The 19,690-nt window shown below is 44.2% G+C and overlaps 1 protein-coding gene across 1 annotated transcript in view; it reads left to right on the top strand.

Moving 5' to 3' along the window:
* The window catches only part of ZDHHC8 (zinc finger DHHC-type palmitoyltransferase 8), a 108,084-nt gene that overhangs the window by 76,048 nt on the left and 12,346 nt on the right, over positions 1 to 19,690 (top strand). The window contains exons 2-9 of the mRNA XM_027733088.2: positions 3,795 to 3,916; positions 8,105 to 8,262; positions 11,344 to 11,516; positions 12,458 to 12,560; positions 15,861 to 15,952; positions 17,614 to 17,746; positions 18,617 to 18,734; positions 19,325 to 19,434. Of these exons, the coding sequence (XP_027588889.1) occupies positions 3,795 to 3,916; positions 8,105 to 8,262; positions 11,344 to 11,516; positions 12,458 to 12,560; positions 15,861 to 15,952; positions 17,614 to 17,746; positions 18,617 to 18,734; positions 19,325 to 19,434 (1,009 nt within the window). The remainder of the gene's footprint in view (positions 1 to 3,794; positions 3,917 to 8,104; positions 8,263 to 11,343; positions 11,517 to 12,457; positions 12,561 to 15,860; positions 15,953 to 17,613; positions 17,747 to 18,616; positions 18,735 to 19,324; positions 19,435 to 19,690) is intronic.

Below are 19,690 nucleotides of genomic sequence, written 5' to 3'. Positions count from 1 at the left end.
AGTCTTGAGGTTCCCACATCTTCTCTGGGCACTGCACAAGCAGCTTCAAGAAAGGCAAGGGGCAGTAGTTTGGTCTCATTTGCAAAATGTGTAACTGGGCTGGGGAAGGAAGCAGATGGATTTTGGTTCCTCTGCAAGCCCATGTCAGAGCCAAGACTAAAACCTGGTTGTTGAAATCCCAGACTCCATCCTCTGTGGCCTGCTGCCTCTCTAAGCATGTGTACGGTTTTAATGAAAAACACCAATCTTAATTTAGAGCAGGATTCAAGGGAACTGTCCTATTCAGTTACTTAATTATAGGTGAACTATAATTACAAGACACAAACATGTCTTGCTACAAAGCACCAAGCAAAAGAGCAGAAAGGATTATTTGTTGTTTAATTTAGCAGAGGAAGGCAGCTGATCATGCTAAGTCTCTCTGACACCCAGCAAGTTGTGTGATCCTATTTGTTAATCTTTTTAACTTTCTGTTTTATTAGGATAGGGTTTCAGGAGCAAATAGGATAAATGAGATTAAATCTGTCACCCTGAATTACTCTCCTCTGACTTATGAACAGAGTCGCTCTATGTAAGAGAAGTATAATTATGAGGGAGATGCTGCCTGTGTAATTGTGTACTTCCTTGAGAAGAATTTGAGATCCCTAATTATCTCTGGGATTGCTCTGTGCTGGCCCTGAGTTTCCAAGGTAAACAAAGCCAAGGGAAGTTCCTCTGCTGAGCAGTTCCTGATGTAGCATGGCTTGTACCTGAACAGTAGCAACATTACCCTTCAGGTCTTCTGGTTCAAGTGAAGGATCCAAACTAACTTGGAGTAGGAGACACACACATATATATAAAATAACTGTTTTGGGTTCACCAACCAAAAAAAGCTTTGGATCCTATGTGTTGTTTATCTGAATTCACAGCAAGTTCTGTTAGGAAAAAGCAAATGAAAAGTTCAGCTGGATTTGTCCCATGGATAGGCATAATTGCTGCTGGAAGATCTCCTGGAGAAGGGATATGCACAAAGTAAAAAGAAACTCACTACAGGTCCCACTCAAACATTTCTGCAGATTCTTTCTTGAGGCAGAGGGGCAGAATCCAGATTTACATAATGGATTAGTGATAAAACAACCTGCTAGCCTTGGATTAGAGTTTCTGTTATTTTGCCTAAAACTGTGTGTGCATTAGTGGAGAGGATGCATCATTTTTGTGAATCCTAGTATCAGTTTTATTTTCTTTTTCAGACCTTTTTACAGTTACAAGCCAGGACTTGATCTCCACATCTGTTTTTATTGGCCAGCCTAGTTCACAAATGAGGCCCCTTTTGTTCCATCTAATTTTATGTAGTCTGTGATGCTGCATAAAGATTCTGGGAAGAAGAGATGGAAGGATTGTGAGCTGACCTTGTGGCTAGTATGTACAGTGACTCACTCTGTCCTGTATTTCAAGTTCCATGAAGTCTTTTCAGATACGCTGTTCAGCCATTAAATGAGCTGTTCAGTTTAGCTTATGGCTAAAGTTTTTCTTAATATTTTGATGTATTTGTTGTGAACATGACAAAGTAAATCACAAAGGAGAATGTTAACAAATGCTTGCATTAATCATCTGAGACAGTCTCTCTCGTTATAATCTCATTCAGAGTAACTAGTTGTCTGTAAGAAAGGGTTTCCTGTCCTTTAGTTTGCCAACTTATGTGACTCTACTGCCAAGGAAATCTCTCCTCCATGCTTGACAAGCAATGGGGAACTTCATCATCTTTCTCTGTGTAGGCAGCTTCTTCAAGGGAAGAAATTAAGTCAGTCATGCCCATTACTGAATCTAATTTTACTATAATTTAGAGGGAAGAACCCTTCCCTGAGTAGAATTGATTCTATAACCGCTTACTTAAGGATTTATTTTGCTTTCCTCCGAAGGATGTGGCAGAAACTGTTGTTAGTGACAGTGCCTGGCAAGGTCACTGCAGCACATTCCCTGCCAAGGGAGGAACTTCTGCCTTGCTTTGGTTTGCAGTCACTGGCAGCTGCTCTGAGGCAAACTGAGCGTGGCAGCAGGTCAGCAGGACTCAGGTCAGCAGGACTCAGGTCAGCAGGACTCAGGTCAGCAGGACTCGCTGCTTGTTGAAGTTCCACCTCTGGGGCATGGAAGGGTCTTAGGGTACCTGGTGGTGTCAAGCTGTCTTCAGCTGATTTGGTTTGTCCTTCTGCCCTAGTCAGCCTGGAGGTTTGGCCCTGGCCACAGAGGTTTCTTACTCTTGGCTTTACAGTTCATTCACCCTGAGTAGGACTTGTCCATCTTTTCCTCACTGCAGGTGGAGCTGATTGAAGCACACACAGGGAAAGGTCCTTTTGAAGGCAGTTTGCAGCAGTGTTAAAAGCCCAGCTACAAAGAGGAAGGGAGCACAAAACAGTCTTTTCCCTTACTGCTCACCAAGAAATGGGAGAAGAAAGTGTGGTGCCCTTCTATTAGTGGCCACAAGAGCATGTTTAACAGTGTCCCTTCAAGGTCAACAACGCCATTCTCAGCTGTTCAGAACAGCCTCTCAGTAGCAGGCCCAGTGAGAATTAGATCTGGAAGAAGGCTGCTTGTCTGTTGTTTTTTCCTTCTTTCCGCAGCCCTCAGCCTGGCAGACAACCAGGTTCAACTGTGGATGTAATTCAGGCAAAATACCATCCAGAAGACGTGGGCCAGGGTAGGATTTGTGCTAATGGCAGCAAGGCATTGCTGCTGAGTGGCTGCTTGGCAGCTTTGGAGGAGTCCCTGCCTGGCAAGGCAGGTGGAAATCTGAGGAGAAAGTCAGGGGTCTTTTTTCAAAGACATACTTGGTCCTACGTTATTCCTTATTTATATTTGCAAAATTCATGAGATTGATCAGATTTTTTCCTTCTGCAACCCTGTAACACCAAACCTCCTCCTGCAGACAAGAGCGGTGGCTTTGGTGTGGTGTTTGGAGAGGCTGTGAATGGCTGAGTGAATGCAACTCTGCTTTTTGTTGGGAGAAGCTCCCTGCAAGGCAGGCTCTTTGCTGCCTCGCTCCTGCCCTTCTCTGCTGCTGGGAAGTGTTCTTTCTTTGCAGTTAGAACAATTTTCCTATAACTGACAGCCATTTCTCCACACTCTTCCCAAAGTCTCCTATTTTTTCCTCCTTCACCCTTTGTCTTCAGTTCCTCTCAGTTCTCACCAGGTGAGCAACAGGTCTTTCTGGTGTTTCTGAAAATTGCTCATTTGTGGGATGCCATCCACTTTCATTTTGATATTACATTTTTATATTCTGCTGACACCTGCAAAGCCCCTGCTTGGTCTGACAAAGCTTTCCCCCAAGGAGAGGTTTTGTAGCGCTGGTTCTGAGTGTTGCAAACCAGTCCTGGAAGCTTAGTGAGAAGGGAGTGTGATTCTCTTTGCCCCTGCTCTGGGGATCAGTGATTTGAATCCTGTTCTGCTTTACCCCAGTGAAAATTGAAAGTAACACCAACTGCAACAAGGCTGTAGGGAAGGTGACAGAAATGCAACAATGGGATGAAGCTTTACACAGAGTAGCAAAACTCTGAGTAGCCAGGTTGCAAATGAGGCAATAGGGGGAAAGGCCTGTGAGCCCTGTGAACAATGGTTCACAGCTTTCTGTGCTCTGGAACAAAGCAGCTTTACAGAGGGTGTTGCAGTGATCACTGGAAGTGGCTCTGTGGAAATTTCTGTTCCCTTGCAGACCCAGCCTTGCTGCATGGCTGTGGGGAGGCCTGAGGGGAGATGGTGGTGAGCGGGCAGAACTCCGTGGTACAGCTGAAAGAGCCCTGACCCAAAACTTTTCTTCTCCACAGGTGCCCCTGGTTGACAAAAGCCATCTCCCCAGCCATCCCAGTATACAATGGGCTCGTGTTCTTGTTTGTACTGGCAAACTTCAGCATGGCAACTTTCATGGACCCTGGAGTATTCCCCCGAGGTAACAGAGAATGGGACTGGTGCGTGTGTGAGGGGGTGGGTTTGAAAATCCAAGCCAAGGGAGGAGCCAGGTATCCAAACACACTAGTTGCTAACTAATCCCCCTTTGTTTTTCTTATATTCTTTCTTATTCTGTTATTCTCAGCTGGCAGTAGAGGTGGGATGGCAGTGAAGTGCTGGGTACCCTCCAACTCTCTTCTGAGCTCAGAGGTGTCAGTTGGCCTTGCACTTGCTCAGACTGGCAGTCGGGGGCACAGGGTTGCTTCGGATGGTTCTCCTTGAGTAGCTCTCCTGAGGGATGTGATTTTGATTGCTATCCCCTGTGTCATGCTGGCACATTGGATTTAAGTCACTGTCTTCACAATAGGTAGCAGAGCATGGCAGAGGGGAGAGGCTAAACTTTAATCAAAGCAGATTTTCCAGGATACCTTAAAAGAAATGCAAAAGCACTGAGCACTAAAAAGATAATGATTAAGGCTTGCCTTAGAGTGTCTAAAAATGCATACATTTAGAAATATATTCCTGCTTAAATTAGTACTGATTCACAGCTGATTAAATAGGATAAAGATCGCTTGGCTTTTGTAGTGGGAGCCACAGTGCAGCTATCTCCTTTAACACATCCTAATGAGAGAATTATCACCTCATTTTATCTATCTTCCAATAATTATTCTCATGCAGTTTGCAGCAGAGACTGCTCTAGGCAGTCTCTATAAACCAATGGGTCTGTGCTATCTGCAAGCTGTGCTTTTTCACCTCTATTCACTGAATTCAATATCTATTTTGAATTACTACCTGACAAGAACGAGGTACTTGTCCTGCTGGCTTCCCTGAATAGCAAGTGCCAGGTTTCACCAGGTAGCCGAGTCTAATGATAAGCATCTGTCTGCCATTCCTTTCAGCTGAAGCTTCTGAACTCCTGATTAAGTGTTGCAGCACTCCAGTTAAGCAAATAATTGTATGTAAAGGCAAACTCAGGCAAAGGCAAGATTCAGTCACTTGTGCAAGATCAAGGTATTCAGTGTATAGGTACTTCAAGGTACAAATGCTAGTGAGTTTGAAGAGAACTCAAGCACACAGAGCTTTTAAGGAGTTTCCTGGACTTTTTAGTTTCTTCCTCTCAGCAGGGATAGCAGGTGTTAATTAAACCTGTGTGGGATGTGAGGTTATTAAAGGCATCAGTGCTCTTTGCCTTTGGTAGGAGGAAAGATTAAATAAAGATGTTCAGTTCTGAAGATCTCTGGCTGAGAATGCAGCATCTGTGTGCAGGGCAGTTCCCTCTGAGCAGAGCCTGCAGCCAGACATCCCCCTGCCCTGGGAGTGAGCAGGGCTGGGGGTCTTGGCAGTTCAGACCTTCCTTTGCACTTCTCCAGCTCCCTTTTGCAAACAGGTTCTTCATTTTGGGCTTTGTGTTTAAAGAAGAAACACCCAGGGAGATCAAGTAGAAACTCCCTCATCACCTTCCCTCCCTTCCACCTGCCTTCACACAAGGGAGCAAAGCAGGAAGAGAAGGAACTCCTGGAGCTCACCACTCTTGTGGCTCTTTCTCTTCCCTTGTGGCCTTGGCCTTTTTATCTCTGTGCTGTGCCTGTGCTTTGTGTGGAAGGTGCTGGAAACAAGGGGACTGGGGAAAGGACGAGGAAGGGGGTGCATTCTTCCTGGAAGAAAGTGATGGAGTAGGAGTTTAGATGTGTGAAGGAAGCAAACTGATAAGGGAAAAGATGGAAAAGACTATAAATACTAGTGCTGGGAAGGAAGAGGAGAAGATGTTATTTCAGATCACAAGTGTGCATGTGAAGAAAGCTTATCACCACCCCCTGCCACCCGCAGGGCTGCCAGTGCCAGGAGTTCAGGGGTTGTAGGAGTGATTCAAAATGAATATACAATCCGTCTGTTTGCTTTCTGGTTTTGAAATTAGGTTTAGTCTTGTTGGTTTTCAAACTTCTTAGCACATTTCTAATAGTTAGGAATTTACTTCAAAACCAACACAACAAGTGGGCAATACAAAAGCTGAGATTCTAATGAAATCACAGGGTTCCTTTAAGGAAGCCACCACAAATCCTAAGGTATGTTATAAAAACATGAGCTTTGTCTGCTCTGTGTCAGTGGATCCAAGTATGAGAATCTGTGTAGTAAGATACATTCCTCTGTCAGTGTATTCTTCTGCTCAGGTCCCTGAAAACTGGAAATAAGCCCATTTCTGGCTGTGTCATATGAGCTTGCAGGTTCTCTGCAGATAGAACTTGGCTGTGGGGGGAAATGATAGAACTTGGGCTGTGGTGACCCAGCCTGTTGAAGAGGGCCTCATTCAAACTCCAAGAGCCATTACTCATTTTTGGATATTTTTAATTTGGTGGCTCTCTGAATGTTTCTGGTGTGAATCAGGACTGGCTCTGTGAGTGAATTGCTCCAAATACACCAAAATGAACGAGAAGGAAAGGAAGTGTGAAGTGACTGAAATTGGGGCTGCCCTGACAAATCTGATTTACAGTCTAGGTTGAGACTGGCAGTGTTCAGTGCTGGCTAATTATACCCACTACAAAGTGGCTTTCAGTATTTTTGATGTGAATCTGTTTTACACAAACTCTTGAACCGTGTGTGAATCCTGCGAGAGCAACGTGTTTAAATGCACACAGGTATATGGAATGTACAGACTTTTTGTCTGCATAGTCAGGTTTTTTACAAAGAGCTTAAATGGTTTGACTGTTCCAATGTCTTGTTTTCATCTGCCCACATGTATTACACAGTATGGGTAGGTTTATAATGGTATTGAAGAACCTACAGACTGTATTTATAGAAGTGCCTCAGGGATTTAGAGTCTAGCTCTCTCTGAGTCCCACTGCCTAGTTATGAAGGAAAATTATAGGGAATGGTGCCAGTACAGCACTCTGCTTCCACACACAAACGTTAATCCAGAGAATACTCCTGCAAGATAAATACTGTAGCTGAGCCAGATCCCAAGCTCGTCTAAGTGAAGGGAGAAATTCCCTCTGAAGTCAATGGAAATTGGATCATGATAACACATCTAGAGAAGATTTAATATAGAAGTGAGTGACAGTAATTGATGCCCCGCTGGGACAATATTATCAAATTCCACCTAATTTGGAGCCAGTCAACCAATGCCAGCTGCACTATAATGTTTAACCAGGTGTTAAATAGAAGTGAGCTTCTTAGATTTTCTCTGTCAAGAGGAAACAAATAAAGATCACAGGAATCTAAAATAAAAGATGAACTTTCATGAACATCATTCTCATATTTTTTATCTTCTTCCCAATAATTGTCTATTACAGACAATCTTTTATTTTGTGCATTTATTTTTAAATGGACTCTTTTCTTAAACAGGGCAGTGCTTGGCTGAGATGATAAACCATGTGCCCTCTGCATTGTCCCTAATGAGGTGACTGTGATAATGTCATCCTCATCTTACTAATGGCAAAGAGAGGCTAAACGAGTAGCTCAGGGCCACAGGGGGAGAAAATTAAAATACAGGACTTCCTGAGTGCCACTGCTGTGCTCAGATCAGTAAACTGTGCTGCCTTTGAGAGAGGTGGGATCTTCCCAGTTCCTTACTGTTCCTGAAGCACGAGTGTTCCAGGTGGGCAGTGTGGAGGTGAGCACAGGCCATGCTGTACAGGAGTAAGCACTGATGCATGGGCACGTGGCTATCCCACTGTGGCCTCACACTCCCTGGAACAACAGGTCTTTGGGATGATTGAGGGTCATCTGGGTTGATTTTGGGGGTTTGAGCTAGCACAACATTCTTCTAATATATGCCTCTGTAATTTGTTTCCCATTATGTGCTGATGAGCTAGCACGTAGGCTGGCATTGAACTAATCCCAAATGGATGCAGCAGAACTTCTCACAGCCAGGGCTGGGGTGGTTTCTGCCCCCTCCTTGAGTCTGTGCTGCACCTCATCTTACTCATTCAGGTTGTAAATGCTGGCTAAGGTAGGACTCAGACCCCTCTCTCTGCCCAGATACTGGTGGTCAGGCTGCACAGCCCCCTGGGGGGGTGCCCACATGAGCCCTGCTCACTGGGGGGTTCTGACAGCCCATCACTCCCCACTCTGGGATTGCTCTGACAAGCCACGGAGCCCGGGCAGTGCCCCTGCATCCAGGGTACAGACAGGATGAGCTCTTTTCCCTTTGCTCCCTTTTATTTCCACTAACTTTTAGTTTTGCCTTGAGCAGCAGATGAAGATGAGGACAAAGATGACGACTTCCGAGCTCCGCTCTACAAGAACGTGGAGATCAAAGGGATCCAAGTTCGGATGAAGTGGTGCGCGACCTGCCACTTCTACCGCCCCCCGCGCTGCTCCCACTGCAGCGTCTGCGACAACTGCGTCGAGGTAACACCGGGCACTGGGCGTGCAGCTGGGGGCTTCCCCCAGCAGCCCAGTTCTTGGAGCTTCACAGCTGTAACCTTGTTGCTGGACTCCTCCTAGGTGGTGCCCTTTGAAGCACAGCCCTCAGCTGTGTGTGCTACATACACAGCTCGATGGCAGCTTTGTCACCAGGGCTAATCAGAATGAACATTTATAATGCTGGCTGTGTCTTCCTTGAAGTAGCCGTGGGATTGTGAATGTAAAGCAAGGGGTGAATGGGAGAGTCAGTTCAGAGGCAGGGTTCAGGAGAGCAGGAAATTCAGGGTGAACCGTTGTAACTTGTCTGTGTGAGCTTAGGGCTCATCATTTAACTGGGAGCAAACTGGTGACTGCATTAGTGGACAAACAGAGAAGCAAGAACAGTGTGTGAGCTTTAGGAAAACCAAACTTGGGATTCAGGGAGTGGTTCTCCAGTCACTGGAAGGAGCCCATTGTTTCAGCACCCCAGCTCAGACTATGAACTCATTCATGTTTCTAATGTTGGTTGCTCTGAATTATGGGACTTTCCTGATTCTCGATACCCTTAAGGTCTGGGTGAGTCACAGGGATTTTTAAAAAAGAACCCCTGACAGTAAATGTGCTTCTGGGCTACAGAATCTCCCAAACATGTAAGTGCAGAGCCCTGTACTCACTGCAGTGTATTGCCAGGGGACACTTTTTATTGCTGAGCTAAAAATTTCACTTCTTAAGGATCATTTCTGCTGCAAGGTCTATTTTTTTTTTTAATAGAAAGATGAAATCTTTAATATGTCTAAAATATATTCAGCTGTGCCATTAAAATGAAAGGAATTGCTAATCAGAGAAGGAAAAAATCCCCGAGTCAGCTGGAATGCTGTACACACTACCTTTGTCCTAATCCTCTTTGCCATAAGCAAGGGAATAGTCCCAAAGAAAGCAGCACAGTTACATGTGAGAGAAAGGCTGCCTGGATTTATCTTGTGTCAGTCGTTTTCTCCTTCAGGGCAATATATATCTAAGTTATAATTATCTGGAAGCAGTGCTGTGCCTGGGAACCATCGATAAATAGGACAAGGCTGTCCTGTTCTGGAAGGCTTTGGAAGGATGTGGGATTTCAGAAGCCTGAGAGGAAGGGCTGCCAAGGTCCCCGGGTAGAGGGGAATAGCCACAGCTATTCATAAGTGGTGACACACAATTTGTTTAGGCTGCTGTGAATTGTTGAATAGAGCTGGATTTTTTTGTAGAAAACTTGAATCATGTATTCCTGGTTTTAAAACAGAAATGCTCTCACTAATTCTTGATCCTGAGGATTGTTTAGATGATGGTAAATTCTCAGTTGTCCCGTGGAATTTCTTCCTTCCGCCTTCCCCAGTGGCTCGGCATAAAAATTCATTTGCAACAAATGAAGTTTTCTGAGGAAAAGATTACTCAAAACTCAGTGGTATAAACACTTAAGTTTCATGCTGCCATAAAGCCTCCATGGAGTCAGTTCTGCAGCAGCAATGAACAGGGGAGAGAATCCAAAATAGCAGAAGGCAAGGTGACTCTGGGTAGCCCTCCAGAAATTCTATTGATAGTCAGGTCAGTTGAACATTCCCTGCTATTCTGGGGCACAAGTAAGAAGCTCTGCTTGTAATTTAATTATGACTGCTGTGGAGGAATATAGGCAAAAAGCATTAATGACTTCTGAATCAATAAATCATGGTCTTAAACAGCATGTTTTATTGATTCTTGTGATGCTTATTTTCCACTCACCTGTCTATTTTAGGCCAGCACTGAGATGGCAGTGGGAGCCTCTCTGCTGATGTTCCCATGGAACCCACTCAGGGTTGTAATTCTTGTGTTTTCAGTTTCAGCCTAGAATGTACAATAAAAATTCTTTTCCCAAATATAAAACTTTTGAACTAATTTGATAAAAATGCACAAACAACAAAAGCAGACAACACTTGCAGCAATAAAAACAGTTAAAGCCTAAAGCCTGCTGTTACCAGAGGGAGCCAAAAATGGATCTCTGACAGAAGTAGTCAGATTTTTGTTTTCTTTACTGAAATGTTTGCAGTGGGTACTTATAGTTTCATACTCCATAGGTATTTTGGGCTGCATACAACCAGATTTGCTTAGCAGACAGATGTTGTGTCAGCATTTCAGATACAGCCTGAAATGATCTTTATTAAATTGCCCCTGCCATTTTTTAATGTGCTTTGAGAAAGCTCTAATCCATATTCTTGTATTTTGTAAATTTTTGGCAAATACATTGTGCAAAACTTAGAAATATCAAACCATCATTGAGCAGTGTTTAAAAACAGCATTACCACAAAGCAAATAAACAGTTCTCTTGCTTGATGCAGGGAGAGTGTAATGTCTGTTCTGCAGAACACAGAGGTAAGAAGGGGTTATTTCTTGCACCTGATCTTGTCCTCACGTCAAGAATAATCCCATTGAAGACAGTGGATTTACATGCTTACAGAACTCTGTAAAGGCCCCTGAAAGGTGTCTCTGGCTTGCCCTCATTATTAAATCTCCTGTTAAAAGGCATTTGGTCTTTTGTCTGAGACAAGTAGTCAGGTTTGGGTTCATAACTGTAAATGAACATGTGCAGAACTTTGCCTGTGTCTGATCCAGCTGTTGCTTTTCTTTGTGGATCTGCTTGGTAAAAAAGTATATTTGGTCATGTCCATTGTTTAGAGTGGATTAATTCAGTGATATCTAAATACTGAAATGTGGGGCAGGGAATTCTGCAGCAGTATTGCATCTTGAAACCATTCTAGGTTATAATAACTTCATTGTAATTGACTCGTGCTAAGGATGATAAAAAATTAGGGCTTCTGCTGCTAGCAGATAAATAGACTGTCTTTTTTTAATATATCCTCTCTTCAAACCCCATAAACACTCAAGTACCTCTCCATCCATAGACAGTGAAACAACTTGGTCCTAAAAAGAGTCTTACAAAGATAGTCAAGCATTTTGTAAAGCTGCAGAACTAGTCTGATGTAATTTTACATGACAGTGGTTTAGATTCATCTCTAAGACAATGTATTTTCTTTCACTGTTTGGATATTTTTCCCTGTGTCTCCCTTTCTTTACAAGGACTTTGACCATCACTGCCCATGGGTCAACAATTGCATAGGACGGAGGAACTACCGCTATTTTTTTCTCTTCTTGCTGTCCTTAAGTACACACATGGTTGGAGTGTTCACCTTCGGGCTCATCTTCGTGCTGAACCACATGGAAAAGCTGGGAGCAGCCCACACCACCATCACGTATCCTTCTTTCTGCTCTTCCAAGACTCCCGGTGACTGAGGAAAATGGGAAAGAAAGACTCTGAGGATTTGTCCTCCTGGAGCTGCTGGGGCCTCTCCTGATCCCCCTGTGCTCCTCTCCTGGAAATGCCCAGTGCAGGTTTCCCTCTGTCCTCATCGCGCTGTGTTCACATCCTTTACCCCAGAAACTGTGGCTGACCTTTTGTCTGTCTCAGTCTTTGTCATGCAGAAGGATATGCTGCCTCCCTGAATTTTACTCACAGTCAGGTGTGACTCAGAGCTGCTGGGTGCTGTTTACTGTGTTTAAAACTCCATCACTGTATTCTAGAGCAGAGTTTGCTCTGGGAGCAGCCCCTGCCTGCTGGTGTAGTGCTCTGAGGGGTGTCACTGCTCTTACTGGAGCAGTGCAGAACATTCCTTACAGGATGGTCAGAGCCAGACTCAATGAGTTCACAGTAGTACTTTTTACCAACTCAAGGGTAAGGACCCAGACTAGGAGCAGATGGACTTAACCTTGAGATAAAGTTTAGTTACCCTTGCTTAAAAGGGCTACAGGAGAGCTGGGGAGGGACTTTGGTTAAGGGCCTGGAGTGACAAGACAAGGGAGAGCAGGCATAGATTAGATATGAGGAAGAAATTCTTCACTATGAGGGTGGTGAGGCCCTGGCACAGGTTGCCCAGAGAAGCTGTGGCTGCTCCATCCCTGGGAGTGTCCAAGGCCAGGTTGGACAGGACTTGGAGCAACCTGGGATAGTGGGAGGTGTCCCTGCCCATGGCAGGGGGTGGAATGAGATGATCTTTAAGGTCCCTTCCAACCCACCCCATTCTGTGACTCTGACACTCTCCTTGTTTCCAATATTCGTTCTCTCCTTTTCCTCTCTCTGTCTTTCACAGCCTCTTTTGCCCTCAGTCATCCCAGTTTCTTTAACTCTTGGATGCAGGATGGCTGTCATGTGTGTGGCTGGGTTGTTCTTTATCCCAGTCATTGGTCTCACTGGCTTCCACATAGTTCTGGTGGCCCGAGGGCGCACAACGAATGAACAGGTAAGAAGCAACCCCTTCTCTGTGTTTGTGGCTGAGCTGTGGAGTTGGGAAGGAAAGTCAGCAAGTCAGCTTGGGTAAAGCAAAAAAAATGATCCAAATCTTAGCAGTAACACTCTTACTGGAGCTTTTGTGAAGATCTAGGAAGATTGCCAATTTTTTTTTATTTTCAGATATTTTTTTTTTTAATGCACTACAGGCAAAGATTTCCCCTTTCTAGCCACAGAGAATCATCCCAGGCTTATTTATCATTTAGAATCCACTCATGGCCTTGAAATAGGTTTTATGTGGTGAATACCATCCACCCCAGAAGTTCAAACTTTATGAGTCAGACTGAACAATCCATGAGACTGAGTGAAAGAAAGAAAGGAAAAGATTAAATCATGCCTTTGCCCTGTCTCCTGATATTTTGAACTCCCCCAGCAAGCCCACACTGCACATAATAAGGTCTGAGTTAGCTCTTTGTCTCTCTCTTGTTGTCCTGTGTATGAGCACACACACACTCGGCGCGATTGTGCCCAACTTGTTTTGCTTCTCCAAACCAAGTGCCAACACGGCATCTTGTGCCAAACAGGCTGTAAAACCTGAGTTCCCCTGCAGGTCCTGCAGTGTCCATGATGCACAGCCCCTGTGGGGGTGATCCAGACCCACATGTGCACATGGATGGCTCGATGTGGGTGACAGATCTAGTCTGGGGTCAGTGGCAGGTCCTGGCTGTTCCTGAGGGCACCCTTTGCCCTGGGGCAGGCACTGCCAGCCAGCTCACACAGCCCTTCCAGCCACGTTCCTCAGGCTCAGTAACTGTGTGCATTCTGGCGCCTTACCCTGCCACAGCTCCAGCTCCAAAGCACCCCTCACATCGGGGCTTTTTTCACCTTTTGTGCCCCATCATACTTCCTTTCCCTTGTGGTTTGTTTCTTTTTCAGATGTGTTTTTGCTGCCCTTGCAGCCATGGGTGCTCTGCAGCTCATCCTGAGCTGTCCTGGCAGTCCTGGGGGCTGCTGGCTTCCTGCCTGTGGAGCTGCAGGGCTGCCACTGGAGACATCTGTCTGAGGCCAGGCCCTGTAAACTGAGATGGCATTGTGTCCTGTCCCACCAGAGACAATAAAAACTCTTATCCACAATAGTGGGGGAGGTTTACATAAGCAAAGAGTCTGAAGTCATCCTGAACGGTTGCCTGACATGGCCTTTGAACAAAGCAGGCTTCCATAGCTGTCATCTCCAAATGCTTCTCTCTGTCCTGCTCAGAATCATCTGCTCTTCATTTTAAAATTGATTTTGGCCAAGTATTAGGCTTGATAGTGCTTACGATAGTAGCATGAAACTCAGGGCGTTTTGGACTCCTGGCCCACATCGTGGTTTGCCTTAGGCTTGTCTTTGTGCAGAGATGAAAATTTTAGGCTGAGGAAGAAGGAAAAATTTAACTTCAAAAAACCTAAAATTTAACTTCTTGTCTTTGTGGCTGCAGTAACATTTGGGAAGGTTGAGAATTTCTCATTTAACTTGATTGAAACAACTGTTAGAAAATGTATCCTAGCTTGGATTGGTTTCCCGAGCTACCAAACCACTTGAGATTTAATTTATCTTCCCATGCCATTCTGAAAATTAAATATGATCTGGTCTTAATTTCTGTTTAGTCATATGTAGTGGCTATCTGTAACTGAAAGATGGATGTTCCCAGCCTTCAGGTCCCTTTCAAAGGAAGTATATCTAAGTAATTAGAGCACCAGACCAGGAGTGATGGATATGAGATCTGCTCCTGGATTTGCCACTGTTCTAAAATATTCACTTTTTTCCTACAGCCAGTGTTGATTCTCTTTTCTTGCACTGGTAGTTATTTGTTGTCAGCTTTCCAGTTGCAATATGCTCTGTTTCACTTGTCCTCTTTTCCCAGTACATTTTATAGGCCAGTGGTACAGACATTTTTGGGTTTTTGTGCAAATTTTTGGTATTTGTTCATTCCAGAGTTTCTTCTGAGCATTCATAGTAGGCAGACTGTGATTTAAATGTGCATAGTGGCTGAGTTTAGATGTTTGTGAGCTTTCTGAATGCCTCCGAAATTCTTTTATGGAATCAAAATAACCCATAGTCCAACATCTGCTTATATCCTGGTATTTTTAGTTTCTGAATAGAGTAAATAAATATCCTTCCTTCTGAGACTGCTTTCTATCAGTGGATTTCAAACTACTTTAGAAACCAAATTGATATAATTAGTACTGTAATCTGTGAGTTAGAGAAATTTTATTTTTATTGTGTTTGAGAAAATGAGCACAGAGAGATAAAATGCTTTGCCAGCATCTGGCACAATTCAGCTTAAGCCTAGGATTGAATGCAGATGTGCCAAAGAGCCCAGGCCCACGTTTTAGTCATCAGGTTCTCTTCCAACTCTCAGAACTTTCAACATATCTCTCTTGGCCTTTTCAAGAGTTTTATGTTATATCAACAATGCCAGCAGAATATATTGCAAAGTCACTTAATTGTGAAAGTGACTTAATTGTGTTATTTCATGTGAAAGTAATTAAAGTATTTCTGGTACTCTGTAAACTTGTTGCTCCATCAGAACTACGAGCTGATTAAAAAGCCTTACATGCAAACAGCAACAGTAATGCTTTTAGAGGCAACCACTATTAATCTCCCTGGCTTTGTTGGGATCTGTCCCCATATGATTACTTTCAAGTATCTCTCTGTAGAGTACAAACTCTTTATAATGCTTGTGGAGCCTTGGATGGATCCCTCCCGTCTAACGAGGCGTGGCTTTTATTAAACGTGCTCATTTCCAAGCAAACATTGTAATCACCGGGGAGTTCTGGCACCCTCCTGCATAAAGCAGTGATTTGTACTGATTGCTGCTAGGGAGGGGATCTGAGAGAGAGGAAACATTGCTCTCATCCAGCATTACAAACGTGGATTTGACATTCCTGTTGGTTTGGAGAGGACTTGCCAAGGCAGAGGAGTGGAAGTGACGGGAATGAAAGGAGCCAAAACGGGCTGTTTGGCTGAGAGCAGGCACAAATCCAGGCAGGAGCAGCATGGAGAAGTGAACATATGCACTTTGAAACCCAGTCACATTGAGCACACTGTCCTTTTGGGAAGGATCTTCATTTGAGTGCCTCCTGGCTGAATTAGCTGACGGAGGTGATGTGTTAGAGCTGGAGAGAGGAAGTGCAGCATTCAAAGTAACATGATCTGTTTGGGAAGGACAGAAGGGTCAGAGCAAGGCAGACTTGTTCTTGGCTTGCTGAGGGTTGGATGATGACTTTGATATAAGCAGAGGTTTGAGCACTGTCCTGACTGTGTTTCCAGGTGACAGGTAAATTCCGCGGGGGAGTGAATCCTTTCACCCGAGGATGCTGTGGGAACGTGGAACACGTGCTCTGCAGCCCCTTGGCTCCCAGGTAGGAGAAACACTGGCAACTGGGAGTGAGGGAGGCAGAGCAGTTGTTGGGACAGAGGAAGAAAATGTGCTTGGTTGGGCTCACAAGCCAAAGATCATTGATGAAATAAGAGAAAAGTAAAGCGAAACAGTCCCGAAGGCAGAGCTCTGTGGTGGCTCTTCCCTCTTGCATGGCTGTGACCTGTCCAAGCTTTCTTCGTGTAATTCACAACCCTTATCCCAGAAATACTTATTTGGAATGAGCATGTCAAATTATGTCAGGAGCTGATACCTTTGTCTTCAATAACTTGTTTGTCCATATCAGTAACAAGGGAGGTTTCCATATGTTGTCATATTCCCCACATGACTTCTTACACTGTGCAGTCAAGGTCCGGTCTGCTGGAGAAAAGGAAGGAAGCTAAAATCAGCCTTTCTCCTTAAGACTTAAATCTAATTTAAGTCTTCTGTGGTTTTCAATCTCACTGGCACTTTCATTATCATAAAACAGATCATCAGTGAGGTCTACATCACGGAACTTGGGATTTTATTAATGGCTTTCTATTTTTGGGGAAATGGATTTATCGTGTCACATTTTGAAATCAGGATCTTAATGCAGGCGATCAGATGGACTATAAATATCCTAGGTGCTGGGCTGTCCAGCCTGCAAACGTGTTAATAATCTTACTACAAGACTTATTTGAGCCTTTTCAGGGTATTGAGCAGTTCCAGACCCTGACACTGTTATCTGCCTTTTTCCCCCCCCTTTATTATGCAACAGGTAAGTCCTAAAGGATTGCTACATGTGTTAATGTAAAGACACTGAAGTAGCTGCTTCTCAAACTTATCAAAACATGAAAATCAGGTCAAGATACATTAGAAGAGCCAGATATTAGAAATTGTGAGGCACTCCTATTAAGAGAGGGGTGTAAGTACCATCATTGTGGCTATTCACAGAATTGTAGCAAGCAGGACTTTAGTGTTTGGTGAAGACCTGTTCACATTGTCCTGCATATTGAAATCACTGAGCCATCACTACTAGAATGTCCTGTTCGCTACAAAACCCAGAGAAAGTTGGTGTGTGTCTTGATGTTTAAGCATTGTACAGCCACTGGCCACTTTCACTTACAGAATTCTGTTCCAATGGGAAGAAATTAGAGATCTGAAGTCAGCCATTTCCCTTTAGATTTCTTGCTTCCTACAGACCTGTCTGCCTCTGTTACCTCCATTTATTTGAACACTAAACATGCCTCAGAAACAAGTCACCACGTGGTAAGTTAGAACTGGCAGCACATCATCTTCTCCATGGTAACTCCCCACATGCTGGGTCTTATTCCCCCAGTCCTGGACTCCCATTGCAGGGCAGCTGGTTCATGTTCACTGGGTGAGATCTGGTCAGTCACTTCTGTTGGTGATAGGCCTCTCTTGCTCTCTTCATGCTCTTGTCCACCAGTGCTTTAAAAATTGTGCTTTTTACTGCATCCTCTCCTTTTGCTCACTAAAAAAGCCCCATTGATCTTTTTACTGCTGTTCAGTTATCACATCTGTTGAAATAAATGGAGGTTGCTTACCTAGATTCTGACACATTCTTAAATCATAACCTGGAAGCAGGAAGATTTGCTTGTCTCTAAGCCTCCTTCTTAGATTATTGTTTATTTTAATGATGACTGTTGCCCAATGAATCAGGTACGTAGTGGAGCCCAAGAAGAAGCAAGCTGTGAGTGTGAAGCCTCCTTTCCTCAGACCTGATTTATCTGAGCGACAGATCACAGTGAAGATCAGTGACAATGGGATCCAAGCCAACCTCAACCGGAGCAAGGTGAGGCAGCCTTCAGGAGCTGCTTTGGAAGGGCAGGGCTTATCAAGGGATATGGGAATGAGTCTGTCATTGACAAATCTCTTTGAGATGATGATGCATTTCTTGGAGAAGGTGACAGAGGTTGAGTCTTGTCATACACTTCATCCTCTGAAGGTAACCCAGGTTCAGCAGCAGCAGCTCTTGATCCAGGAGCAGTCGGTAACAGGCAGCTCTAGAATGGAAAGCCTCTGGGTTTCTCTTGGCAGAGGTGGCTGTTCTTTGCAGTGGTTGTTTTCTGTCCCAAGAGTTGTCATCTCTTGATGTTCAAATTAATTTTAATGAAACCCTGTACCATCAGGTCAGCTTTTCTGTTTCAAAGAATGTTCTGAGCTTCCAGGCTGCAGGAACACTTGTGGTCCAGTGAAAGCTGAGTTCTCTTATCTCCTCTTCTTTCTTCACTTTCTTCTGGCATGAAATAGAGAGAAGGATTTGTTTAGTCCTGTAGAAAGCAGTGGATTCAAAAGAAGCCAACTTGCAAGATTATTGTGGATAGTTACTTCTTACGGTCTTTGGAAAGTTGCTTGCTGAGAGCTACCTGGAAAGCTGCTGAAAAATGCTAGAAAACACCATTATCTTCTACCACATATGAACTAGTGTGATGATAATGGTATTTAGCATGCCAAGTAGACCAGCATAGTGCAGTTAAAATTATACTGGCTTGTTATGACAGTGCTGATTTGACATGTCCTTGTCTGCAGTGGATGCTAAATCCTGCTTGTCATTACAGGTATGGGTAGTTCTTGTTCTGTGATACATCCAGCACTCTGACACATGCTGTTGTTTAACCAAGTTTCATGCAATGATTGATTTTTTTTTTTTAATCATTTTCAGTCTAAAATTAGCCTGGAAGGTCTGGAGGATAAAAGTATGGAGGGCCAACCACCTCTCCCACCCAAAGGAGATCCAAGCAAGTACTCAGAGCTAAAAGGGCAGCTGGGTGCCAGTGAAGGTACAGTTGCATGATCAGTGTTTTATTTTTATTAATAAGAAAATATTTCAGCCTCTTTAAAAAGCCTATGGTATTCTTTCAAAACATTAACGGGACCTGGGTGAAGGGTTTTTTTCTATTTATAGGAGTTCCAAGCTAGGGAAATTTACAGCAGGAAAGGGAGAGAAAAGTCAGCTCGAAGTGGTTAATTCAAACCTAGGTTGGATATTTCTATCAGTTTTACTTAACACCTTGATGCTATTAGAAAAACCTTTTTTTTTTTTTTTTCAGATAAATCCAGTAGCTGATTTCAGCCCTAAGATCTAGTATTTCGAATTAGGCTAAATTACTACTCACCAAAATATGTCACCCCACTTAACATACTATACCTTGTTTCTTCTTCCCATTACCTTGCTGTTCTGGCAGCAATGTGCTGTTACTTCCACAGGGGCTCCTTGATTTTTGTGGAATTCTGCATAAAAGTACTGCGAGTTTTGTTCTTCCCGGAGCAGATCTGTTTGTGGAGGACCATGGATAGGGAGGAATGATGGATGGTAGCTTTCTGTGCACACCCATTCTAACAGAAAGTCCTTTTTTTTTTTCTTTTGCAGAAGGTGGCCTTTCACCCAAACTCATCAGCCCCCCCACCCCTGCCATGTACAAGTACCGACCCGCTTTCAGCAACAACCCCAAAGTTCACTACCACGCCACGGCCGAGCAGGTGAGTGAGCCTGGCAGTGGCTGCTCCCAGCCAGGGCAGTGTGGAGCTGGGGATGAACTCCTGCCGGGCCCCAGTGAGTGTCAGAGTGTCAGAGTTTTAATCAGGACCCGTGGCACTGTTGTGTGACGCTGCATTATTGTCACTGTGCTCCCCATGAACACAGGGCTGATGTCACAGCTCTCCTCTACCGAGCGTGACACGCCTGTCCTGCTGCTGGGCCAGTGTCTGGGCCTGATCCTGAGATGCTGACAAGTGT

This window comes from Pipra filicauda, unplaced genomic scaffold (assembly GCF_003945595.2).
Source record: "Pipra filicauda isolate LSUMZ 115617 unplaced genomic scaffold, ASM394559v2 scaffold14_size4853619_pilon, whole genome shotgun sequence".
In the NCBI taxonomy this organism is placed as follows: Eukaryota; Metazoa; Chordata; class Aves; order Passeriformes; family Pipridae; genus Pipra; species Pipra filicauda.
The sequence above is the reverse complement of the archived record's forward strand: the minus strand, read 5'-3'. Positions and strand labels throughout refer to the sequence as shown.